Source organism: Schistocerca cancellata, chromosome 6, assembly GCF_023864275.1.
Source record: "Schistocerca cancellata isolate TAMUIC-IGC-003103 chromosome 6, iqSchCanc2.1, whole genome shotgun sequence".
NCBI lineage: Eukaryota > Metazoa > Arthropoda > Insecta > Orthoptera > Acrididae > Schistocerca > Schistocerca cancellata.
The window spans coordinates 64,413,693-64,441,103 of NC_064631.1; the positions used below are offsets into that span (position 1 = coordinate 64,413,693).

A 27,411-nucleotide genomic window follows, 5' to 3' on the forward strand; every position below is an offset into this window, starting at 1 on the left:
ATTGCCAGTCTGAATATAGTATCCTCTCCACTTCGGCTACAGTCGTTGGCTGTGGATTACTTTATATCAGTAACTCGACAGGATGACGTCACGAAGGCACTCCTCTGGTAAGGACGCTGTCCATTAATACACAGCTGTACACTCTCTCTCCCTTCCTATCCATCTTCGTCTACCCCTACCTGCCCTTTTGTCTTGTATGACGCTGGTGTTGTATAAATCACTGAGCTACGCAACTGAACTGTGTGCATTTCTATATTTTCACTAGAACATAGAAAGAAAATTTAAGTGAAGCCCTACCGTGGGTTTTAGATGATGAAGAAGATAAAAATTTGAAGTTTGTGTTGTGTCTGAACTCTAGCTTGGTTTTTAGAATGAATGTTTTAGTTTCTTTGTACCTAGTTCTTGTTGGCTCAGAGCAGTGATCACCCAGGCACATTTATATCTTTTTGTACAATTTGTTAGGCGTACTTGATGATGTCGCAGACCAGACCTCCTCACTTCCACTGCATTAACGATACATTTAACATACTAGGGGCGTACAATAAGTAAAGCAACACTTTTTTTTAAAAAAGAAGATTGGTTTCATTCAGGATGCCAATATGCCACAAAATTCCCCACTCTTTTAGTTACAAAATCCGATTCTTCAAAACAATCTCCGTTCAGAGCGATAGTCTTACGCCATCTTACTGGGCGCGCCTTTATGCCCGTGCCGTATCACACTACTGATCGACGCTAGAGCCGACGTCTGGGTGCATCAATAACCTCCCCATCGTTCATGTACTGTTCCCCGTGCAGTGCAACCGTCATTGGGCCAAAAACATGGAAGTCGAAAGGTGCGAGATCCGGGCCGTAGGGTGGATGAAGAACAGTCCGATAAAGTTTTGTGAGGTCCTCTCAGACGTCTGTGAGAAATCGCGTTGTTAAGTAGAATGAAAAGTTCCCAATTTTGTGCTGACGAACATGCTGAAATCGTTTTTTCGATTTCCTAAGGGTAGGACAGTACACTTCAAAGTTGATCATTACACCATGAAAGAAGACATAAAACAGAATGACCCCTTTGGAGTCCCAGAAGACCGTCACCATGACTTCACTGGCTGAGGATGAAGCTTTGACCTCCTTTGGAAGAGAGTGTGGCACAGCTAAGTGTTTTGTTTCTGTTTCGGAATGATGAACCCAAATTTCATGGCCTACAATGACCCCTTTGGAGCTCTAGATGACGGTCACCATGACTTTACACGACAGGCTGAGGGCGTGGCTTTGACATTCTTCGGAAGAGAGTGTGGCACCACTAAGTGGATTGCTGTTTTGTTTCTGTTTCGGAATGATGAACCCATGTTTCATGGCCTGTGAAGATGTTCGACAAAAAATTGTCACGATTTGCCTTGTCACGTGCAAGCAACTCCTCAAAGATGGTCCTTCGCTGCTGTTTATGGTCTGCGGCGAAGAATCCAGAGAGCACACACCTTTCAGTGCCCCAACAGGTGGAAGAGAGTGTCAGTAATAGCAGCAGAGTCGTCCAACTGAGCAGCGAAGTGTTTGATTTTGATCTGCAGGTCATCTCTGATGAGAGTGTCCGCACGCTCCAACATTTCAGGCGTCATAGCAGTGTGCGGCCGGCCAGCACACGGGAGACTGGAAAAGTTTACGCGACCTCCTCGCGATGATGACAGACGTCTCGTCCAACGACTGACCACGCCTTACTTCACTCCGAGGTCTCTGTAGACATTCAATTATTGTCTGTGCTGCTCTGGTTTTCCGCCGAAAGGAACTCAGTGACAGCTGGCTGCTTGGAATGCACCTTCGTTACAGACGCCATTTTGAAGGCTACATATAGTGCTGCCACGTACGGGGACTTCATGAACTATAGCGGCTCAAGTGGTTATATTCCACGATGGATGTCCCACGGCAAATTCCGCCCTTTTTTCAACGGAAATTGCCCTAGAAAGAAAGCGCTGCGTTAGTTATTGGAGTTATTAACACATGATGCATGATACATATATTAACACACGCATGCTTTGGAAGATCTTCGGTCCAGTTCTGGATGCAGATACAGGGGAATGGAGGATGAGATACAACCAAGAGCTTGAGGAACTATACCAGCAGCCCAACATAGCAGGAACTGTCAAAGCCAAACGAATGCAGTGGGCCAGCCATGTGGCCCGGATAGAGGATCACAAATGGCCGCGGAAGCTCCTGGATTTCACACCTACAGGAAAGAGACCGCCAGGGAGACCCAAGAAGCGTTGGAGGGATGGACTCCATGAAGATTTAAACCAAGTGTCAATAGATGTGAACGGATGGCGGATAGTAGCAATAGACAGAATACAGTGGAGGAGGAAACTTGTAGATGCGTGCAGTCCACTGGGCCTGATCACGTAGTAGTAGTAGTAGTAGCAGTAGTAGTAGCATACCATTGTGAGCTTAAAGTCGGCCGTATGATGTAATAGTTGAAGCTAGTTGCAGCAGAACCATGTTTCAAAGCAGCACTTTGGCTGTATATGGAGAAATAACTATTTCTTTGGCTTAATGATAACCTTGCGACCACTGTTCAAATAAAACCCGTAACCTAAAGCATCAAAACGGTGCAGACTCTGTGATGCAGATGTCGCAACATGACACATGTTGTTACATCATCCAACGAACAGTATTGTGAGTCTGGACTAGATTAGATGCCAGTAGATTACCAGATGTAATTAGTCCCTTTGTTGTACTGTAAACGTTAATTTAAATAATGAAAAGAAATACCTTTTACAACTTTTTCTTAACGCCGTTGCAGATGGGAAACCCAGACCATCCAGCCTACATGGACTCGTACTTCTCTCCCCACTCGGCGCCCTTCACCTTCTGGCAGAGGGTGCAAAACTCGTTCCTGCACGTCGCGGCCCGCTTCTGCGACTGGTGGTTCTCAGAGCGAGGGATGGACCAGCTGCTGGGCGAGGTGTTCAGCGATGCGGTGCCCCCGATCAGGGAGATGGTGCGCAACACGAGCCTGCTGCTCGTCAACAGCCACTGGAGCGCTGGCCACCCTATGCCCACGGTGCCGGGCCTCGTCGAGGTGGGCGGCCTGCACGTCAAGGAGCCGAGGCCTCTGCCACAGGTATGGGGCGCGCAAAATAACTTGGCGCGCACATTCACAGCCAGCGAAGTAGGGGAAGGGACAGCGGTATGGTGGGGGCTCCGCTGTGGACGGCCACCGTGCCGCAGGCGAACGGCTGCTCGACAGCTGAGATCAACACTCATATATTGCGTAACATGTAAGCTACTGCTAACATGTCAACAAACAGTCATATTGCACTGTGATCAACAATTCGATTAATATCGATGTCCAAAGTCAGTAGTTTCTCACTAGAGTACCGAAGAAAAGACAATCATAGAAACCAAGTATTTACCATGGCAAAACAAATCGAACCACAAACCATCACAAGGAAATCTTATAAAACCAAAACTAATCATATGTTAAAAATATAGCATAGTTGGCTACGTCACTGATACAATACTGAAAATGGACGATAAAGAACGCATCTATTGTGGAAATTGTCAGCCAAAGGCAACCTTTTCGCCAATATCACCTATATATTAAACTTTATTCTCCTTGTTCCACATATTACCTGAAGTAATGATATGATGGGAAGTACTTGCACCTATGTTCCTCCCTCCTTCCTCATACTCCTAATTGTGTAATTGAAAGAGCACACATTTTAGTGGGTGCTCCAATACACGAGGGCAGTTTCTTCTTTTTTTTTAACCTCTGATAGGTCTTAAATCAATGATAATTGTATATAAAAATTATTATATGAGAAAATTTACTGGGTGATCAAAAAGTCAGTATAAATTTGAAAACTGAATAAATTACGGAATAATGTAGATAGAGAGGTAAAAATTGACACCCAAGCTTGGAATGACATGGTGTTTTATTAGAAGCAAAAAAAATGCAGAAGTTAAAAAAATGTCTGACAGATGGCGCTTCATCTAATCAGAATAGCAATAATTAGCATAACAAAGTAAGACAAAGCAAAAATTATGTTCTTTACAGCAAATGCCCAATATGTCCACCATCATTCCTCAACAATAGCTGTAGTCGAGGAATAGTGTTGTGAACAGCACTATAAAGCATGTCCGGAGTTATGGCGAGGCATTGGCGTCGGATGTTGTCTTTCAGCATACCTAGAGATGCCGGTCGATCACCATACACTTGGCACCTCAGGTAACCCCAAAGCCAATAATCGCCCGGACTGAAGTCTGGGGACCTGGGAGGCCAAGCATGACGAAAGTGGCGGCTGAGCACACGATCATCATCAATCGACGCGCGCAAGAGATCTAGCAATACTTTTTTTTGTTCTAATAAAACCCCATGCCATTCCAAGCATGTGTGTCAATTTTTACCTCTCTATCTACATTATTCCGTGGTTTCTTAGGTTTCCAAATTCATACTGACTTTTTGATCACCCGGTATATCACAGCTGGCTACTACTATTACAGCAATTCACAAATAATATTACTCCCATTACCATGTAACTGTGCTGATGGTTAAGGTATCGGACTATGCTTCGTTATGTTTCGACAGCGAGACACATTTGAAGTAATGTGAATGGGACCAAGGTTCTGGTGGACATAAGGTAAACTGTAGCTAAGGGAAAGAAAAATGGCTCCCAGCTCAATTAGACAAAACGGTACCATGAGATTATACTGTTCATTAAGAAAATTGACCATTGTGCATGGCTTTACTTGGCACTAGAGTCTGTTTTGCAAGTAGGAGGCGAAACAGTACCACAATATAGCAATTCTTGGAACACTAATTTTTCTATGAGCAGCACAGACTGAAACTGAAAAGGTTCTGGCAGTACACTGGCTCTCATTAACGTCTGTTTTCTATATTCAACTCAAACAAGCTAAGGCTCGTTACACAAAATCATTCAACAAGGGAGCAGCATAACTAATATGGACATGAAGTGCTTTTGACTAGTAACTCTGCGAAAACACTGACAAGTAACAGATCCTTAAACTTGTATGTTAACTGATATGATCACTATATGTTATGTTTGGTACAGTATACTTCTTTGCATTAAAGAGAGATTAAATGAAACTTGAGGTGCCTGAATCTGTTACAGACTGAACAGTCTTGGGCAGTACATCTTTTAATATCACAAAATCTCTTAAAATAACTGCTGCACTTCCTAAGTACTTTCACTATAAGAAATCATAGTAACATTGGCTCTTAATATGGGGACCCAGAAACTATATCAGTTGACTGAGATCGGAACTTAACACTTCTGAAAAGCAGAATAAGGGTTCAAATGGCTCTAAGCGCTATGGGACTTAACTTCTGAGGTCATCAGTCCCCTAGAACTTAGAACTACTTAAACCTAACTAACCTAAGGACATCACACACATCCATGCCCGAGGCAGGATTCGAACCTGTGACCGTCGCGGTCGCGCAGTTCCATATTGTGGCGCGTAGAGCCGCTCGGCCACTCCGGCCGGCTAGACAGAATATGGAAACACTTTTTAAACACAAATATATGAAAATAAACACTTTTATGTACATGTGATACAGGTCATTAATCATATGGGCCTTTAAACTTAATGTCGTACAACCACTTTTTATGATCACTGTTTTATTCAGTTACTTTTAATACTGAATAGCGATTTTAATATGGGTGACTTTTAACTGAAGTAATTAGTTCTTGTATTTGCTTGTAGACTAATACAAAACTTTAGCTGTTCACTTGTCAAATTTTACGTGGAATATTTCAAAAACAAAGCTAACTGAGAACTTAAGAAAATTACTACTCCCAAAAAGCTAGCGATAAAATAAATGTAAAATATTGTGCATACATAGGGAAACAAATCCACAACTGTACAGCTACATTATTCACCACAAACAGCTTTAGACAACGTCTGTCGTAAAATATGTAGACGTAACTATCCAGAGTGACCTTAAGTGGAATCACCATACAAAACAAATAGTGGGAAAAGCAGAGGCCAGACTCAGCTTCATAGAATTAATCTTAAGGAAATGTAACTCCTCCACGAAAGACGTGGCTTATAAGGCGCTTGCTCACCAGAATCTTGAGTATTGTTCATCTATCGGCGATCCCCATCAGGTAGGACTGATAGAGGAGATAGAGAAGATCCAACGTAGAGCGTCGCGTTTCGTCACGGCATCGCTTAGCTAGTGAGAGAGCGTTACGGAGATGCTAAACAAACTCCACTGGCAGACGTTACAAGAGTGGCGTTGTGAATCACGGAGAGATTTACTATTGAAATTTCTTGACAGCACTTTTCAGGAGGAGTCAGACAACATACACTCCTGGAAATGGAAAAAAGAACACATTGACACCGGTGTGTCAGACCCACCATACTTGCTCCGGACACTGCGAGAGGGCTGTACAAGCAATGATCACACGCACTGCACAGCGGACACACCAGGAACCGCGGTGTTGGCCGTCAAATGGCGCTAGCTGCGCAGCATTTGTGCACCGTCGCCGTCAGTGTCAGTCAGTTTGCCGTGGCATACGGAGCTCCATCGCAGTCTTTAACACTGGTAGCATGCCGCGACAGCGTGGACGTGAACCGTATGTGCAGTTGACGGACTTTGAGCGAGGGCGTATAGTGGGCATGCGGGAGGCCGGGTGGACGTACCGCCGAATTGCTCAACACGTGGGGCGTGAGGTCTCCACAGTACATCGATGTTGTCGCCAGTGGTCGGCGGAAGGTGCACGTGCCCGTCGACCTGGGACCGGACCGCAGCGACGCACGGATGCACGCCAAGACCGTAGGATCCTACGCAGTGCCGTAGGGGACCGCACCGCCACTTCCCAGCAAATTAGGGACACTGTTGCTCCTGGGGTATCGGCGAGGACCATTCGCAACCGTCTCCATGGAGCTGGGCTACGGTCCCGCACACCGTTAGGCCGTCTTCCGCTCACGCCCCAACATCGTGCAGCCCGCCTCTAGTGGTGTCGCGACAGGCGTGAATGGACGGACGAATGGAGACGTGTCGTGTTCAGCGATGAGAGTCGCTTCTGCCTTGGTGCCAATGATGGTCGTATGCGTGTTTGGCGCCGTGCAGGTGAGCGCCACAATCAGGACTGCATACGACCGAGGCACACAGGGCCAACACCCGACATCATGGTGTGGGGAGCGATCTCCTACACTGGCCGTACACCACTGGTGATCGTCGAGGGGACACTGAATAGTGCACGGTACATCCAAACCGTCATCGAACCCATCGTTCTACCATTCCTAGACCGGCAAGGGAACTTGCTGTTCCAACAGGACAATGCACGTCCGCATGTATCCCGTGCTACCGAACGTGCTCTAGAAGGTGTAAGTCAACTACCCTGGCCAGCAAGATCTCCGGATCTGTCCCCCATTGAGCATGTTTGGGACTGGATGAAGCGTCTCACGCGGTCTGCACGTCCAGCACGAACGCTGGTCCAACTGAGGCGCCAGGTGGAAATGGCATGGCAAGCCATTCCACAGGACTACATCCAGCATCTCTACGATCGTCTCCATGGGAGAATAGCAGCCTGCATTGCTGCGAAAGGTGGATATACACTGTACTAGTGCCGACATTGTGCATGCTCTGTTGCCTGTGTCTATGTGCCTGTGGTTCTGTCAGTGTGATCATGTGATGTATCTGACCCCAGGAATGTGTCAATAAAGTTTCCCCTTCCTGGGACAATGAATTCACGGTGTTCTTATTTCAATTTCCAGGAGTGTATTATTTCCCCCCCCACATACATCTCGCGTATTGACCACGAGGAGAAAATTTGAGAAGTTACAGCCAATGCAGAGGCTTACCGACAATCATACTTCCCACGCACTATCCGCGAGTGGAACAGGTGTGGAGGGATCAGATAGTGGTACCGAAAGTTCCCTCCGCCACACACCATTAGGTGCCTTGCGGAGTGTGGTGTAGATGTAGAACATGCAGTATGGTGCAATATCCTAAGTCATACAGACATAAAAGGGGATTAAACTTACTTGTTGTAATTGCATGCATTACATCAAGTAGATAGAAAACCTACTCAAATGCCGCGCGGGATTAGCCGAGCGGTCAGGGGCACTGCAGTCATGGACTGTGCGGCTGGTCCCGGCGGAGATTCGAGTCCTCCCTCGGGCATGGGTGTGTCCTTGTCCTTAGGATAATTTAGGTTAAGTGGTGTATAAGCTTGGGGACTGATGGCCTTAGCAGTTAAGTCCCATAAGACATCACCCACATTTGAACATTTTTTGAACCTACTCAAATTCACAATAGTGAGAGAGAGAGAGAGAGAGAGACAGAGAGAGATTCTCGAAGTATGAGGAGACTGTTTGGAAACAGAATTTCTTGTAAACCGTCTTTACTGCAGACAAGCTCGGAATAAATATGTATCGTAGAATTTTAGTTGTATCGGAGAGAGAAATGAGAAAGTACGATTTTAATTTAGCCAAACTGAAGCAATGTGACATGCTAATGTGACACAGATGGTATCATCGTGAAGCAAATATTTCAGTTCGACTCAAATGCAAAGCTGGTTAAATGTCACCATGTTTGGCACCGTAATATGTTTTTTGTACAGGGTGCTCAAAATAAAAATGTCCCGGAACGTATTTCACGCAGCTTAAGACAGGCGACCCAACCGACATCATCCTAACCCAGAGCAGATTATGTACGTTGGGTTGCCTCTCTTAAGGTGCATGAAATACTTTCCGGGACCTTTTTAGTTCGCCCACTCTGTTCATTAGTAATTTATATGAAGTCACCACTGACCCACTGTACTCTGGCGAGAGCTCGGCGCCTTCCCCACTCACCTACGTGGCTGGTACTCGTCTGCAGGAGCTGCAGGAGTTCCTGGACGGCAGCCCGCAGGGCGTGGTGTACTTCAGCCTGGGCACCATGGTGCGGCCAGACACGTTCGCGCCGGACAAGCTCCAGGCGCTGCTGGACGTCTTCGCCGAGCTGCCGCAGAGGGTGCTCTGGAAGGTGGACCCCGCCAAGGTGCCGCGCCTGCCGCCCAACGTGATGGCCAGCAAGTGGCTGCCGCAGAACGACGTCCTCAGTACGTTCCTGCTTGTCTCAACTCCGCTTCCATGGGCGCTGAAAGCTGCTACGCAGCTATACGCTTCACCTTTTTGGGAAATCCTTTTCAGTCGTGAGAAACGCTGGTTTGCAGTAGTAGTCCACTTCCTTGAAAATTTGGTCGTAGTTTTTAGCCCGAGGACTAGTTTCATGCAGTTCTCTGTGCTGCTCTATCCTGCGCAACCCCGTTCACCTCTGCGTAACTGTCGCAACCTACATCCATTTGAATCTGCTTTCTGTTCTCAAGCCTTGGACCCACTCTGGTGTATTCTCCACACTTTTGTCTGGTAAATCTCACGTAGTTAGATGCCTGAGAAACCACACGTTCCAAGTCAACTAGAGCAATGTTTATTACGACACAATAGGATATCAGCTAAACAAAAAATATTTGCTTACAATACTTAATACCGAACTCTCACAGACTTCTATCAGGCGTTCGCCTGGAAAACTAAAAAGTTACTTAAATATATTTAGTGTCTGTTCTTTCGGATAGAAGACACATATACAGGGTGATTCAAAAAGAATACCACAAATTTAAAAATGTGTATTTAATGAGAGAAACATAATATAACCTTCTGTTATACATCATTACAAAGAGCATCTAAAAAGTTTTTTTTCACTCAAAAACAAGTTCAGAGATGTTCAATATGGCCCCCCCCTCCAGACACTCGAGCAATATCAACCCGATACTCCAACTCGTTCCACACTCTCTGTAGCATATCAGGCGTAACAGTTTGGATAGCTGCTGTTATTTCTCGTTTCAAATCATCAATGGTGGCTGGGAGAGGTGGCCGAAACACCATGTCCTTAACATACCCCCATAAGAAAAAATCGCAGGGGGTAAGATCAGGGCTTCTTGGAGGCTAGTGATGAAGTGCTCTGTCACGGGCTGCCTGGCAGCCGTTCTATCGCCTCGGGTAGTTGACGTTCAGGTAGTTACGGGCAGATAAGTGCCAATGTGGTGGCGCTCCATCCTGCTGAAATATGAATTGTTGTGCTTCTTGTTCGAGCTGAGGGAACAGCCAATTCTCTAACATCTCCAGATACTGTAGTCCAGTTACAGTAGCACCTTCGAAGAAAAAGGGACCAAAAACTTTATTGGCTGAAATGGCACAGAAAACGTTCACCTTAGGTGAGTCACGTTCATACTGAGTTGTTTCTCGCGGATTCTCGTCGATTCACTTCTGCCGTACTCAATAACACAAAAAGCTTTCTGTTGAGCGGTCGCCATCTTAGCATCAACTGACGCTGACGCCTAGTCAACAGCGCCTCAAGCAAACAAATGTACAACTAAATGAAACTTTATAGCTCCCTTAATTCGCCGACAGATAGTGCTTAGCTCTGCCTTTTGTCGTTGCAGAGTTTTAAATTCCTAAAGTTGTGGTATTCTTTTTGAATCACCCTGTATATAATTAAGACGAAACGGACAATGATCTCTTCGGTTCGCATGCACACCAGGCTCCAACTATTACGAGAAGCACGGAAATGCCATGAGTAATAAGGACGGTGGGCAATGGGCACTGTATTCGTAGTGTGTGGATAAGTTGAAAATTTGGGTCTGACGGGAGGAGTACCAGGGTAGGCCGTGCAGATGCATTAACCACTGTGACCGGATGCCTTATTGGTCAGAGCAACTGTCTGGTAAGCACGAGACCCGGTCTCGAATCCTGGTCTGGCACACATTTTCATCTTTTCCCCTTTGATTTACATTAATACCCACTCGCAATCAATCTCAGTCATTCATGTATGACTTAAAGTTATTTAAGATTAAGAAAGTAAAGACTAATTCAACGAAGTTCCTCACTGGAAGGAAGGAGAGTGTACTTGGCAACAACTGGCCGATGATACTTCCCGGAGGTGACGTTGGATAGGTGCAAAGTCCTGCGTTGGTGGCTCCTACCGGTCTCTGACTGAAGGTTTAGGATTAGCCGGCACATTAGTTGGCCCATAGCATAGGCGGAAATCTGCCAATGGGTGTAGTTGCGCCGCTATAAATAGCCCGTGCTTGGAGCTATACTGCTGGAACTGTTTCCACGGCGGAGGGAAGTTATTTACTTATTTGTGTCAAAAGCGTTGCATACAAAATAGACAGAAAGAGAAAAAACAGACTAAATATATAAAATTAATACATAAAGAGAATATATATATATATACTTTGAGACAATTAGAGCCATATAATAATAGTTGTAAGTAAATACATTACAAACTCTAAGTATAGTCAGACCAAAAATTAGCGACTTCGACGGCATTGTCTCTGGCCCACAGTAAATCCTCCAGCCGAGAGGAAAGTTGCCACAGCTGCAGAGGGGCTAGGTGGTTTGACAGGTCCCCAAGATAGTTCCATTTGGCCATATTATCCTGTGTTCTATGCACCCCCACTTCGTTCCATTTGGCCATATTATCCTTTGTTCTACACACCTCAGTCTGTTGAGGGACTTCCACGTTTTACATTGCAGATTTTCTACTGAGGGTAGGGCCTCCGAAGCTGGCATCCATGATGCGATATCTGCGTTTCTGGTTGACCACAGGTTTTGTCGTGCCATTGACGGTGATGCTCTCTCGTGGACGGAAGTTTCTGGTAAGCTCTTCCTAGGTTTCAGCCTGCTTAGCGGAAATTAGTGTCCACGCAATGGGTGAGCAGCTTTCAGTTCCATTTTGCATCTCTCTGTGTTAGCGGTAACTTACCGTCTTTATATCTGGCGAGGCTATCCCCACCAGACTGCAGAGTTTGTAGGTAGCAGTGGCCCTCAAGCATTCTGATGTCATTCTATATGTCTCGTTGACGGCAACATCCACATGGTACAACTGTACCAAAGACGGCAGGGGTATTCAGCGGCAAAGTAACGTAATGCAAGTGCCGATGTTCTGAGTACTGTCGGTTGGCCACTTCATCCATTGCTTGTGAACCTACTGATTATGTTATTGCGGGCGCATAGTTTTTGTTCAAAGTGTGGACACTGCTGCCTGAACTTCAGCACACGGTCCAGAGTGACCCCCAGGTATTTTGGATTATGACAGTACTCCAGCTCCATGCCATCCCATACTTCTTTTAATTTTCTATTTTCGTCTTTTTTTCGTAGATGAAAAGCGCATACTTTAGTTTTAGACGGTTTCGGTTTCGCGTATTTATTTTAGTAGTCCCCCTGCGAGAGTGTGAAGTCGGAATATTTGACTGGAGGCATTAGCGCCAGATCGGCAGCATAATTGAAGATTTTTGTGTTAAAAAGTTGTGGCTAATCGTTACTCTTAAATCTCAGACAAAGATGGCACTATGACGCTACTTTGGTGCAGAACGCGTTTTTGTATTCTCTCTTGACTGAACTACTTATCGTTCGCATTTCACTGCCATACAACGCTACACTCCAGAGAAATATATTTCCTGATAACGACGTCCTGAGAACCAAATACATTTAGCCATACAGTAAAGCTGCATGCTCTTGGGAAGTTTCCCGTTGGTTTCCGCCATTCTCAGTACCAGCACAGCGAAACCTTCTCGGCGAATCTAACAAGGCCAGATCACACAATCAGCAAGACCATTGCGTCTACAACTGCTGAAGGGGCTGCTTCCGCTGTTCAGGAAATACGTGAATGTCTGCCTCTCCAGAGATATGTCGTGGTTGTACACGTGGGACTTTGTGGTTGTTCTATGGGATTCGTGTCAGGCGTTGTGGGTGGCCAAATTATCCGCTCGAATTCTCCAGAATTTTCCTCGAACCATTCGCAAACAGTAGCGGCCCGGTAACATGGCGCACTGTCATCCATAAAAATTACATAGATGTTTGGGGATGTGAAATCCATGAATGTCTGCATATGGTCCCCAGTTAACCACGCATAACCGTTTCCAATCAGTGAGGTTCATTTGGACCAGAGGATCCAGTCCGTTCCATGCAAACACAGCTCACAGCATTCTGGACCCACCATCAGCTCCCTCAGTGCCTTGTCGACAACTTGGCTCCGTCGGTTCTTCGCCACGCTCGAACCCAACCATCAGTTCTTATCGTACGAAGTCGGGAATTCATCTGACCAGGCCACGGTTTTCCAGTCGTCTAGGGTCCAACCGATATGATCAGCAGTCCAGGAGAGGCGCTGCAGGCGATGTCGTGCTGTTAGCAAAGGCACTAGCGTCGGTCGTATTTCGGCGCACATTCCTGACGGATACGTTAGTCGTACGTTCCACATTGATACACTCCTGGAAATTGAAATAAGAACACCGTGAATTCATTGTCCCAGGAAGGGGAAACTTTATTGACACATTCCTGGGGTCAGATACATCACATGATCACACTGACAGAACCACAGGCACATAGACACAGGCAACAGAGCATGCACAATGTCGGCACTAGTACAGTGTATATCGACCTTTCGCAGCAATGCAGGCTGCTATTCTCCCATGGAGACGATCGTAGAGATGCTGGATGTAGTCCTGTGGAACGGCTTGCCATGCCATTTCCACCTGGCGCCTCAGTTGGACCAGCGTTCGTGCTGGACGTGCAGACCGCGTGAGACGACGCTTCATGCAGTCCCAAACATGCTCAATGGGGGACAGATCCGGAGATCTTGCTGGCCAGGGTAGTTGACTTACACCTTCTAGAGCACGTTGGGTGGCACGGGATACATGCGGACGTGCATTGTCCTGTTGGAACAACAAGTTCCCTTGCCGGTCTAGGAATGCTAGAACGATGGGTTCGATGACGGTTTGGATGTACCGTGCACTATTCAGTGTCCCCTCGACGATCACCAGTGGTGTACGGCCAGTGTAGGAGATCGCTCCCCACACCATGATGCCGAGTGTTGGCCCTGTGTGCCTCGGTCGTATACAGTCCTGATTGTGGCGCTCACCTGCACGGCGCCAAACACGCATACGACCATCATTGGCACCAAAGGCAGAAGCGACTCTCGTCGCTGAAGACGACACGTCTCCATTCGTCCCTCCATTCACGCCTGTCGCGACACCACTGGAGGCGGGCTGCACGATGTTGGGGCGTGAGCGGAAGACGGCCTAACGGTGTGCGGGACCGTAGCCCAGCTTCATGGAGACGGTTGCGAATGGTCCTCGCCGATACCCCAGGAGCAACAGTGTCCCTAATTTGCTGGGAAGTGGCGGTGCGGTCCCCTACGGCACTGCGTAGGATCCTACGGTCTTGGCGTGCATCCGTGCGTCGCTGCGGTCCGGTCCCAGGTCGACGGGCACGTGCACCTTCCGCCGACCACTGGCGACAACATCGATGTACTGTGGAGACCTCACGCCCCACGTGTTGAGCAATTCGGCGGTACGTCCACCCGGCCTCCCGCATGCCCACTATACGCCCTCGCTCAAAGTCCGTCAACTGCACATACGGTTCACGTCCACGCTGTCGCGGCATGCTACCAGTGTTAAAGACTGCGATGGAGCTCCGTATGCCACGGCAAACTGGCTGACACTGACGGCGGCGGTGCACAAATGCTGCGCAGCTAGCGCCATTCGAGGGCCAACACCGCGGTTCCTGGTGTGTCCGCTGTGCCGTGCGTGTGATCATTGCTTGTACAGCCCTCTCGCAGTGTCCGGAGCAAGTATGGTGGGTCTGACACACCGGTGTCAATGTGTTCTTTTTCCCATTTCCAGGAGTGTATGTGCAGTAATTACAGGCAGTGTTGTTTGTCTGTTAGCACTGACAATTGTACACAAACGTCGCTGCCGTCGGCCACTGTGTTGTCCGTGGTGAGATGTAATGTCTGAAATTTGGTGTTCTTGGCACACTCTTGAATCTGTGGATCCCGGAATATTGAATTTCCTACCGATTTCCATAATGGAATGTCCCAGGCATCTACCTCGACCTACCACTCCACGTTCAACGTCTGTTAATTTCCATAGTACGACCATAATCACGCCGGAAATGTTTTCACATGAATCATCTGAGTACAAGTGACAGCTCCGCAAATGCACTACTCTTCTACACCTTGTGTACGCGATGCTGCTGCCGTCTGTATACGTGCGTATCGCTATCCCATGACTTTCGTCATCTCAGTGTACTTGCGTATGGTTGAAGTGCGCATGTCACCTCAACTTGGCGCGCCACATGGTTCGTGGGGTCTTTCAAAATAGTTAGTGACAAATATCTTGTAAAGTTATCTATGTCCACGAACGTATCTCTCAATGAGTATCCCATGGTCTAGTACCAATATTTTTCAGCGGTTGCTGTAGACGGTAAACGGGAAACTTCCCGATTTTGTGTGCGAATTTAGAGGCTGATCAGAGTTTCGGCACTATTGGAATCTTTTTTTTTTTCTTTAATCTGCGAAGTGAGGGTAGTTTTTTTCTGTTACAGGTAAATCTGCAACGTGTATGACGTACTTGGTAAAAATGGAAGAAGTTTAGCGTTAAACGTGACGTCAACGATGCTGTCGTTATAGAAGGAACACTAGCTCGGGCTCGGGATACATGCGAAGAAGGGAACTCTGCCGACGAGCTCGCCTTAAGCGATTTACAGAAATCGCATAAAATATGAATCTGGATAGCTAGAAGCGAATTTGAAGCCCTGCCCGCACGACTATAACTCCTGAGTCTCACATAAGTGCCACGTCTTTCTGCCGACGTGGATGGTGGTCTACGATGAGAATGAAAAGTCGAATAGTAAATCGTTACTGTGATAGTGCTAGCTTAGCCCATTGTCCGGAAAGATCGTTTGTTACCAGAGCCAAATATCAACAATACAAGGACTGAAATTTCTTTTGAGAGCAAAAGCTTTTAAACTTAAACTACATAGGTAGGTGGTAGGTAGATTGTTATTGAATCAACTAGGATACTCTTAAGCTGGCCTATGCTAGAAACGTCCCCATCAACTTTCCCTTCCACACTTATCTTGCATACTTGTTTAGTCTGTGTCCATTTGTCCATGCTCTCTACATGTTGGAACCATATCAACATACCTTCCTCAGCTCTCGACACTACAGATTCTTTTACATCACGACACAAAAATTAAATTCAAAAAATTACCTTAAAAGTTGAAGTTGTAGTTCATTTTCACGTACGTTGAATAAAACTTGATATCACATGCAACAACTGTATTATTGATGGTGTTGTAACAGCAACCAGCCACAAATTTACTTTCAGTTCCTTTATTTAAAGGGTACCGTTACCGGTTTCGAATCGTTATGATTCATGTTCAGACCGTTTACATGTTTTCCTTAGAATATGTGGTAAATTTCTTACTGATTAATTGTCCTAAAATATAAATAATACATAATTATAAGCCAGCCATACACAGATGGTTGCGTTACAGATTTTCATTGGATGTGACTTAAGTGAAATGTCGGTTTGGAGTGTTTGTTTTCATAACATTCGTCCAACAGATGTGAATACATTCCCACTGCATTCTTACTGTTGCACACGTAAATTTTTTCTCACTAGACACTTTAGATTTGTCACTGAAAAGATTTCTACTACGCACCACATGTTTTGATACAAACAAAGAGCATACAAACATATGAGTATCAAAGATGCTATTATATATCGTAAAATTTGAAGATGTCCTATGTTTGGAAAAATACCATATATTCACTTATGCAACTGAAACGCCTTTTACACTAGTACAGAGAGACATTGATTTTTTTAGTTTTTTTAGCGGATACTGTTATATTAATTATAAAGTTGTTCCATTTTTTTAGAACTGTATAGGTAAAGCAGTACATTATTTAATTTCATTTAGCGTCATGAGAATTATAGTCACATATAAATTAGCTGCTTGATCTGCAGATAGGCGTAGGAATATTATTTGCTTTGGAAGTTGGAAAATAATTTTTGGAAATTTTTGAGGAAAGGGTTGTCAGCTAACTCTGTGTATTCATTAAGGATATAGTCTGGGGTGCTGTTTTTGTGTGTGTGTATTTCTATTTCTTCTAGTATATGCATAGTGGCTCCTTTTTCTGCTAGATGTAAAATTTTTAAGTTCTTCTCAAAGTTTCTCACTGAATGGTTTTCTTCAGCAATATGGGCTGCAAATGCAGATTTGTTCAAATTTCCAACACCATCAACATTTGTCTTCAAATAACAGCCACAGTCTCCAACCATGTCATCATATCACAAAATTGCTACTATATTATTTATTGTTAAAATCAAATCCTAAGTTACCCAGTAATATTGAATCATGACAATACTGAGAAACACCATTGTGAAGAACGGCCTTGCGTCTACATCTACATCTGCATCTACGTAGATACTCCTCAAGCCACCGTAATGTGCGTGGCGGAGACTACCCTGAACCACTACTCGTCATTTCCCCTCGTGTTCCACTTGCAAATAGAGCGAGGAAGAAACGACTGTCTCTACATCTCCGTATGAGCCCTAATTTCTCGTATCTTATCTTCGTGGTCCTTACGCGCGAAGTGTACTGGCGGTAGCACAATCATTCAGCCCTCAGCTTCAAATACCGGTTCTCTAAATTACCTTAATACTGTTTCCCGGAAAGAACGCCGCCTTCCCTCCAGGGATTCTGATATGAGTTTTCGAAGCATCTTCGCAACACTTACGTTTTGTTGGAACCTACCGGTAACAAATCTAGCAGCCCGTCTCTGAATTGCTTCAATGTCTTCCTTCAATCAGATCTGGTAAGGATCCCAAACATTCGAGCATTACCCAGGAATAGGTCGCACAAGAGTCCTATATGCGGTCTCCTTTACAGCTGGACCACACTTCCCCAAAATTCTCCCAACAAACCCAAGTCAACCATTTGCCTTCCCTATCACAATTTTCACATGCTCGTTTCACCTCATACTGCTTTGCAGCGTTACGCCGATATATTGAAACGACTTGACTGTGTGAATCTGGGCATTAGTAATATCATACCCGAACATCACAGGTTTGTTCTTCCTGCTCAACGGTATTAACTTACATTTTTCCACATTTAGGGCCATCTGCCATTCATCACACCAAATGGAAATGTTGTCTAAGTCATCTTATATCTCCGTACAGTCACTCAACAGCGACACCTTACCGTACACCACATCATCATCAGCAAACAACCGCAGACTGATGCTCACCCTGTCCGCCAAATCATTTAGGTAAACAGAAAATAATAGCGATCCTAACACACAACACTGGGGAACTCTTGACCGTACACTTGTCTCTGATGAACACTCGCCGTTGAGGACAACATACTGGATTCTTTTATTATTCACATATCTCTGAACTTACTCCATATGCTCGTACTTTCGTTAACAGCCTGCAATGAGGCACCGCGCTTTCCGGAAATCTAGAACTATGTACTCTGCCTGATGCCTTTCATCCATAGTTCTCAGTATACCATACGAGAAAAGCTGAGATTCGTACGAGCGATGCTTTTTAAACCATGGACATAAGCTGCTTAGCCTCAAGAAAATTTATAATTGCAGCTAAGAATGTGTTCGAGGATTCTGCAACAAACAAAAGTTTGGGATTTTAGTCTGTAATTTTTGCGCGTCCGTTCTCTTACCTTTCTTATATACTGAAGTCACCTGCGCTCTTTTCCACTTCGTGCTGAGCGAGAGATTCACGACAAATGCAGGCTAGGTAAAGGACCAACGCCGTAGAGTACTCTTTGTGAAGTCGAACTCGGATTCCGTCCGGACCTGGTGATTTATTTATTTTCAAATCTTTAAGTTGCTTCTCTACGCCAGGTATGTTTATTTCTATGTCGTTCATGCGGAAGTGTGTCCTATGGTCAAATGACGATATGTTTGTACGGTTCTCCTGCGTGAACGTTTCATGAACGTGAAATTTAAAAATTCCTCCTTGGAAAGTTCGGGTAAGTCAAACTGAGTGTTGTTGGTTTTAAATTTATACACGATTCTTAGGATCTTATGCGTAATACGACTTCTCAATTTACTCTTCATTATGTTTCTACATCTACATCTACATCTACATCCATACTCCGCAAGCCACCTGACGGTGTGTGGCGGAGGGTACCTTCAGTACCTCTATCGGTTCTCCCTTCTATTCCAATCTCGTATTGTTCGTGGAAAGAAGGATTGTCGGTATGCCTCTGTGTGGGCTCTAATCTCTCTGATTTTATCCTCATGGTCTCTTCGCGAGATATACGTAGGAGGGAGCAATATACTGCTTGACTCTTCGGTGAAGGTATGTTCTCGAAACTTTGACAAAAGCCCGTACCGAGCTACTGAGCGTCTCTCCTGCAGAGTCTTCCACTGGAGTTTATCTATCATCTCCGTAACGCTTTCGCGATTACTAAATGATCCTGTAACGAAGCGCGCTGCTCTCCGTTGGATCTTCTCTATGTCTTGTATCAACCCTGTCTGGTACGGATCCCACACTGCTGAGCAGTATTCAAGCAGTGGGCGAACAAGCGTACTGTAACCTACTTCCTTTGTTTTCGGATTGCATTTCCTTAGGATTCTTCCAATGAATCTCAGTCTGGCATCTGCTTTATCGACGATCAACATTATATGATCATTCCATTTTAAATCACTCCTAATGCGTACTCCCAGATAATTTATGGTATTAACTGCTTCCAGTTGCTGACCTGCTATTTTGTAGCTAAATGATAAAGGATCTATCTTTCTGTGTATTCGCAGCACATTACACTTGTCTACATTGAGATTCAATTGCCATTCCCTGCACCATGCGTCAATTTGCTGCAGATCCTCCTGCATTTCAGTACAATTTTCCATTGTTACAACCTAAATGTTTATGGTTAAAAATGATTTTTTAAGGTGAACGTGCAGTTGGGAATGAGGAAAGAATAGCAGACACTAGCTTTTCCAACGGATTTTAATTATGTGGTGCTCCAAGGATTAAAAATGAACATGTCTTCTTTTCCAGGTCTTTGAAAACAGACCGTTTGTAAACTAAATTCACATTTCAGTTTCCCTTCTATTTCTATATTAGCACAAAGACTTCCAAATATAGTGCTTCACAAATAAATGTCTTTTAAATCCAGAAACTGCATTTCAAAGTTCCAATGTCAATTTCAAGGGAAAAAAATTTAATTTTGTTACAGTAGCAACAGTGGTTTTTTTAAACAAAGGCTAACATCGGTTTGCTGCTTCGGAATTTTTGAAAGCTGATGAGAAAAGTAGCACTCATATTTAAAAGTGTTGTTTTCAGTTAGCAAATGTCAATATCCGAATTATTTTCAAGACGATGTTTCGAAAGGACTACAAAATGAATCAAAGTTTCTCTTTCTAAATCATAAACAAAAAGAGATAATTTATTTTAGAATGAAAAAACTACTAAATGTTTCCAATGGTTCAAAGCACTATGGGACCTAACATGTGAGGTCATCAGTCCCCTAGACTTAGACCTACATAACCCTAACTAACTTAAGGATATCACACACATCCATGCGCGAGGCAGGATTCGAACCTGCGACCGTAGCAGCAGCGCGGTTTCGGACGGAAGCGCGTAGACCCGCTCGGCCACAGCGGCCGACGAAATAGCTTCTAACATCAACAAAATTGCAAAGATGTCAAGGCTTTCGTAGCCACCTGTTAACAAACTGCCTGTTGGCTTTCGTCACGGACTCTTCGCCCAACGTCTGTTTTATGATTTTCGTGACGTTTGGCCAGCACTAAAGGCTGCCATTGTCAAAGCTTCACCCTCCACTGCTGGTGGTGGACTGATATCGAGCTCGCGGCCGCAGACTGTACGTACCTGGCACGTCAAAGTGCAAGGGCTATTCCGTAGTCATTACCACTGCGGTTCTCCCCTTGCCACGTTCGCTATAGCACAGGAATCCAGAATCCGTTCACCCTGAGGCTTGCTCCCTTCTTGTTGAAGCAACTGTCATGCTTGGGTATCTGCATTGCTTCCCTGTTTAATTCTGTGAGCACAACTCGTTACATAAAAAGCGTCATAAAATCAAGAACTGGGCCACGTGACACATCGGGAAAAGACATGTCGGGTACAGCCTTTCTGTCGTACATTCCCAGGGTGACCGACAGAATCGGATATGTATTGTGGAAACACAGCGTAAAGGCTATTTATAAACAATTCCAAAAAGTGTCTCAGATTGGAAAGAGAGAAGACCCCACTTGCGATGTCGGGAATATCCCGCATACCATGTACATGTGGAAAAATCTGTGTTGGTGTGACTGGACGATCAGTCATCACCTAAGGTAAACGGCATTACAAGTGATGGCCAAATCGGCCGTGGCGGAGCACGCGCTGAATGAGGCTGGCCACGTAATAAAATTCGCCGACAAGGAATTTCCTCGTGTAGAGAAGAGCAGTCACACCTGCTTGTTCAGGGAAGCCATGCAAAAACACAAACACGACAATACCTCAAACAAGAAAGAAGAAATCTTCAGGTGAACAGATCCTGAATTCCAGTGCTGCAACAAACGAGCGATGAAGGTAGGAGGGGGAGAACCGCAGCAGTAATGACCACGGAAAAGCCCGTTGGGCGTTGGCATAATCTGCGGCAGCGAGCTCGACGCTAACCCACCACCAGCACTGGAGGTGAAGTTTTACCAACGCCAGGCACTCTTCGCCAGCAATGGCGAGTGGAATTTGAAAATGCGAGCCACTCTTGCTGCCGAAGTGTAAGAAAAATCGTCATACAAACGTCGGCCGAAGAGCCCGAGACAGAAGCCAACAGACAATTTGTTAACAACAAAATTGTGTTTACTTTCTCCTGCGGGTTGCTGTTAAGCTGATTTAGATTAGACGTAACGTCTACAACGAAGTAAATGGACTCGCTCAGGCCGAAAATCTACTTCTGCACATGGGCCAGCAAGTTTCAGCCGCACGCCCTCACGTTGTACTTTGTGGAACAGCCACTCTCCGTGGGCCGGAGAGCTACACGTGGCTAGCCAGCCGCAGTTTGGCGACCACTGCCCTAGTAAAATCGACAGAATGAAGATATTAAGTTCAACACACTCTTTTAACTGTTGAAAGGTCAGTTCCATTCTATTGCTGTGTCATTTTCGCGTTAACTGGTACATTATGAGGTACTAACATGTGTTTAGTATTCATCATCATATAGTATTCTTTCGGAACTTCTATCCCTCTCTCTTTTCCCCCCTCCCGCCTAACTCTCTCTCTCTCTCTCTCTCTCCCTCCCTCCCTCCATCTCTCCCTCTCCCCTCCTTCCCTACCTCTGTATGCAAAGCTAGCAAAGACAGTTGCTACAGCACAGAAGAGTCATGCAAGAAAAGTCGAACTGGCACCACCCTGTGTACTTCATGTTTTGATATGCAAATGATTAGTAACTGCACGCAGTAGGTGGGAGTGGCACTGTCTACATTTTGCATATAAGGGAACATTACGCAGCGGTTTTCGTGTTCAGAAAGGCCCTTTGATTGTCGTTTGCTTGCTAGAAGGTCGTGTTACGTCTCGTGTATGTAGGAGATGCGTAAAGCAGCACGTGTCCGAATTTCGCAATGGCAGCAAGTGGCCCTGTTGAGATAACGCTCTATCGTTCCGCGATATTGCTGCTCCCGCTGATAGGGATCCGACGACTTCATTCAAATTATCAGACAATAAAACGGATAGAGAGACAAAATATTACGAAACAATCATAGATTACGCAAGACCACCAACGCACAGACATACACTCCTGGAAATGGAAAAAAGAACACATTGACACCGGTGTGTCAGACCCACCATACTTGCTCTGGACACTGCGAGAGGGCTGTACAAGCAATGATCACACGCACGGCACAGCGGACACACCAGGAACCGCGGTGTTGGCCGTCGAATGGCGCTAGCTGCGCAGCATTTGTGCACCGCCGCCGTCAGTGTCAGCCAGTTTGCCGTGGCATACGGAGCTCCATCGCAGTCTTTAACACTGGTAGCATGCCGCGACAGCGTGGACGTGAACCGTATGTGCAGTTGACGGACTTTGAGCGAGGGCGTATAGTGGGCATGCGGGAGGCCGGGTGGACGTACCGCCGAATTGCTCAACACGTGGGGCGTGAGGTCTCCACAGTACATCGATGTTGTCGCCAGTGGTCGGCGGAAGGTGCACGTGCCCGTCGACCTGGGACCGGACCGCAGCGACGCACGGATGCACGCCAAGACCGTAGGATCCTACGCAGTGCCGTAGGGGAGCGCACCGCCACTTCCCAGCAAATTAGGGACACTGTTGCTCCTGGGGTATCGGCGAGGACCATTCGCAACCGTCTCCATGAAGCTGGGCTACGGTCCCGCACACCGTTAGGCCGTCTTCCGCTCACGCCCCAACATCGTGCAGCCCGCCTCCAGTGGTGTCGCGACAGGCGTGAATGGAGGGACGAATGGAGACGTGTCGTCTTCAGCGATGAGAGTCGCTTCTGCCTTGGTGCCAATGATGGTCGTATGCGTGTTTGGCGCCGTGCAGGTGAGCGCCACAATCAGGACTGCATACGACCGAGGCACACAGGGCCAACACCCGGCATCATGGTGTGGGGAGCGATCTCCTACACTGGCCGTACACCACTGGTGATCGTCGAGGGGACACTGAATAGTGCACGGTACATCCAAACCGTCATCGAACCCATCGTTCTACCATTCCTAGACCGGCAAGGGAACTTGTTGTTCCAACAGGACAATGCACGTCCGCATATATCCCGTGCCACCCAACGTGCTCTAGAAGGTGTAAGTCAACTACCCTGGCCAGCAAGATCTCCGGATCTGTCCCCCATTGAGCATGTTTGGGACTGGATGAAGCGTCGTCTCACGCGGTCTGCACGTGCAGCACGAACGCTGGTCCAACTGAGGCGCCAGGTGGAAATGGCATGGCAAGCCATTCCACAGGACTACATCCAGCATGTCTACGGTCGTCTCCATGGGAGAATAGCAGCCTGCATTGCTGCGAAAGGTGGATATACACTGTACTAGTGCCGACATTGTGCATGCTCTGTTGCCTGTGTCTATGTGCCTGTGGTTCTGTCAGTGTGATCATGTGATGTATCTGACCCCAGGAATGTGTCAATAAAGTTTCCCCTTCCTGGGACAATGAATTCACGGTGTTCTTATTTCAATTTCCAGGAGTGTACATTAGTATACAGGCATTACCCTATACAGTACCACTGGTGTCACCGAAGAATTGCCGTGTGAAGGCCAATACAAAGGACGTGTAAACAGCTATTTATTTACTGATAAGACAGTCGTCAAAATGGGGACAAACTGATATAACTACGTTACGTTTCGAGTTTCGTCGCTGGCCGCTGTGACAGAGCGGTTCTACGCACTTCAGTCCGGAACCGCGCTGCTGCTACTGCCGCAGGTTCGAATCCTGCCTCCGGCATGAATGTGTGTAATGTCCTTAGGTTAGTTAGGTGTAAGTAGCTCTAAGTCTAGGTGACTGATGGCCTCAGATGTTAAGTCTCATAGTGCTGTAGTGCTGAGAGCCGTTTGAACCATTTTTCGAGTTTCGTAACATCTAGAAAAATGCGTCGTTTTGGGCTGTAATTTATCGTACAGCAGACGGATGACACAAGAGAACGAACATGTCTCAATGTAAGAATAACTAGAAACAAGTTCCATATTTTTGTTTTTGTATTGTATGTAACCATAAATAATTGTAATACAGAATGAGATTTTCACTCTGCAGCGGAGTGTGCGCCGATACGAAACTTCCTGGCAGATTAAAACTGTGTGCCGGACCGAGACTCGAACTCGGAACCTTTGCCTTTCAGGAGTGCTAGCTCTGGAAGGTTCGCAGGAGAGCTTCTGTAAAGTTTGGAAGGTAGGAGACGAGGTACTGGCGGAAGTAACACAATTATAATACAGTTTGTCTTATCCGAAATACCGGCAATGTTGAAATAATTTATACATTTTTAATGGATTTCAAGAAATGTAGCTCAGTGATGTTCTTAACCAGTTCTGATCAACTTCGGCTGTTCTTCGAATAGTATGCTCATTATAAAAGTTTCCTATAAGCAGAGCGTGCTATTTGTCGTTGATAACAAGTGTGTTAATTCAACTGAGTGTTCTTACGAGAACTACTGTTTGATTTAAAAGTGTGAACGTGTAACTTAAACACATACATTGTTTTAAGGAAATAAACTGTTACGCAGATATTTACTCAACTACAGAACTTATTTAGATCACCTCGTAAAGCTCACATCGTAATTTCGTTTCAGAAAATAGTAGTAGTACCACAAACAAACTTCCTGATGGCGCGCTCTTACTTAAAAAAATAAACGTGAGGTTTCAGTAAAAGATGCTGCAATGGCAGCCTACTAGTGTATGTCTGTGCACCAACGATACTACTCGCAAACACAACCGAAATTACAGCTTGATAAGCTAAACTGATGGCAACCATACATCTGTCAAATAAACTATTACTGTGGTGTCACCGCCAGACACCACACTTGCTAGGTGGTAGCTTTAAATCGGCCGCGGTCCATTAGTACATGTCGGACCCGCGTGTCGCCACTGTCAGTAATTGCAGACCGAGCGCCACCACACGGCAGGTCTAGAGAGACGTACGAGCACTCGTCCCCAGTTGTACGACGACGTTGCTAGCGACTACATTGACGAAGCCTTTCTCTCATTTGCCGAGAGATAGTTAGAATAGCCTTCAGCTAAGTCCATGGCTACGACCTAGCAAGACACCATTAACCATATCTAGAGAGAGTCTCACTTGTATCATCAAGAATGCTGTATACAAATGATGGATTAAAGTTAAGTATTCCAGCAGCTACGTACTTTTCTTTATAACATTCATTACGTATCTTGTTTCAGACCTCAGCAAGCCTGCTTGAATTTAACGCGTGCATTTCGGCTACTTCCGAGTGGCGTGGCTGTCTTGATACGCCACTAAAGAAAAGAAAGGCAATTTGAAAATTCTATCTGATGACAAGTCAAATTTAGTACAACCAACCGTTATTACTCCAATAGACCGTAATTAAAATAAAGACACAGTGACGGAACCACGATAACGTATGAATGTCAAACCAAACTGAACTATGTAACAAATTGTATAGAAATATTTTCTAGTTATTATTTACGTGTAATATTACAAATATTGTACCCGAATTCCTTACAGATAACCTGACGATAACTATTTGTCGACGGGCCTGTTGTAATGATTAAAATGGCCTGACTTAGCAGCGTTTTTGGAATCCTAATTACAAAATGTTAAATCGATGATAAGGAGGACCATACTCAACGCCAAGTAGGAACATAATGGCCCCACGAGACTTGCGTACTGTGCCGTGGAACTTGAGCTATTCAAACTGAACTCGGAAAAAAGCCTGCAGAGTCACATCTATTAAAACATTAACATTACAAATATGTTGTATGTTACCAAACTCCCCATAACAAAACCTTCATAGAAAAAAAATTACATGATTAGGTTACGGAGCATGATCAATTTATGAACAATAAGCTGTGACAGAAAGTTCGTGATGATTGAGCCCCACTTCACTTCGAAAGTAATACCACACGGGTTTCCTAACATTAATTGCAGACATAGAAGATATCCCAGGTTTCACAGCGATAACGCACACATCAATAGGAGTTTTGCATCACCCTGGTTTCCAGAGCTCCTGAAGATAGACGTTGACTGTGGATATTGTATCACAGACACTGTTCCTTTGATTGTTCAGAGATGTCACTACACACGCCCAAAGATGGAAACAACCATGCATGAGCAGCACGTATTAGACGGAGGAGTTCCCATAGCCGATCAGTTGCAGTCATTCCACCAGGAAGGAGGTACAAGGCTCGTTTGTCTATAGTTCAACCATGCCTAGACGGTCAATACCACGGTTCGATCGCGTCCGCATTATTACTTCGTGATAGGAAGGGCTCCCAACAAGGGAAGTGTCCAGGCGTCTTGGAGTGAACCAAACCAATGTAGTTCGCACATGGAGAAGATACAGAGAGACAGGAATTGTCGATCACATGCCTCGCTCAGGCCGGCCAAGGGCTACTATTGCATTGGATGACCGCTACCTACAGATTATGGCTCGCAGGAACCCTGCCAGCAATGCCACCATGTTGAATAATGTTTTTCGTGCAGCCACAGGACGTCGTGTTACGACTCAAACTGTGAGCAGTAGACTGCATGATGCGCAGCTTCACTCCCGGCGTCCATGGCGAAGTCTATCTTTGAAACCACTACACGATGCAGCGCGGTACAGATGGGCCAAGCAACATGCCGAATGGGCCGCTCTGGATTGGCATCGCGTTCTCTTCACCGATGAAAAATGGTTCAAATGGCTCTGAGCACTATGGGACTCAACATCTTAGGTCATAAGTCCCCTAGAACTTAGAACTATTTAAACCTAACTAACCTAAGGACATCACACACACCCATGCCCGAGGCGGGATTCGAACCTGCGACCGTAGCAGTCCCGCGGTTCCGGACTGCAGCGCCAGAACCGCTAGACCACCGCGGCCGGCTTCTTCACCGATGAGTGGCGCATATACCTTCAACCAG

The 27,411-nt window shown here is 45.7% G+C and overlaps 1 protein-coding gene across 1 annotated transcript in view; it reads left to right on the plus strand.

The window, feature by feature from the left end:
* LOC126088614 (UDP-glycosyltransferase UGT5-like) overlaps window positions 1-27,411 on the plus strand; it is a 154,265-nt gene that overhangs the window by 93,103 nt on the left and 33,751 nt on the right. Inside the window, exons 4-5 of the mRNA XM_049906842.1 lie at window positions 2,777-3,097; window positions 8,825-9,047. Coding sequence (XP_049762799.1) covers window positions 2,777-3,097; window positions 8,825-9,047 — 544 coding nt within the window. The remainder of the gene's footprint in view (window positions 1-2,776; window positions 3,098-8,824; window positions 9,048-27,411) is intronic.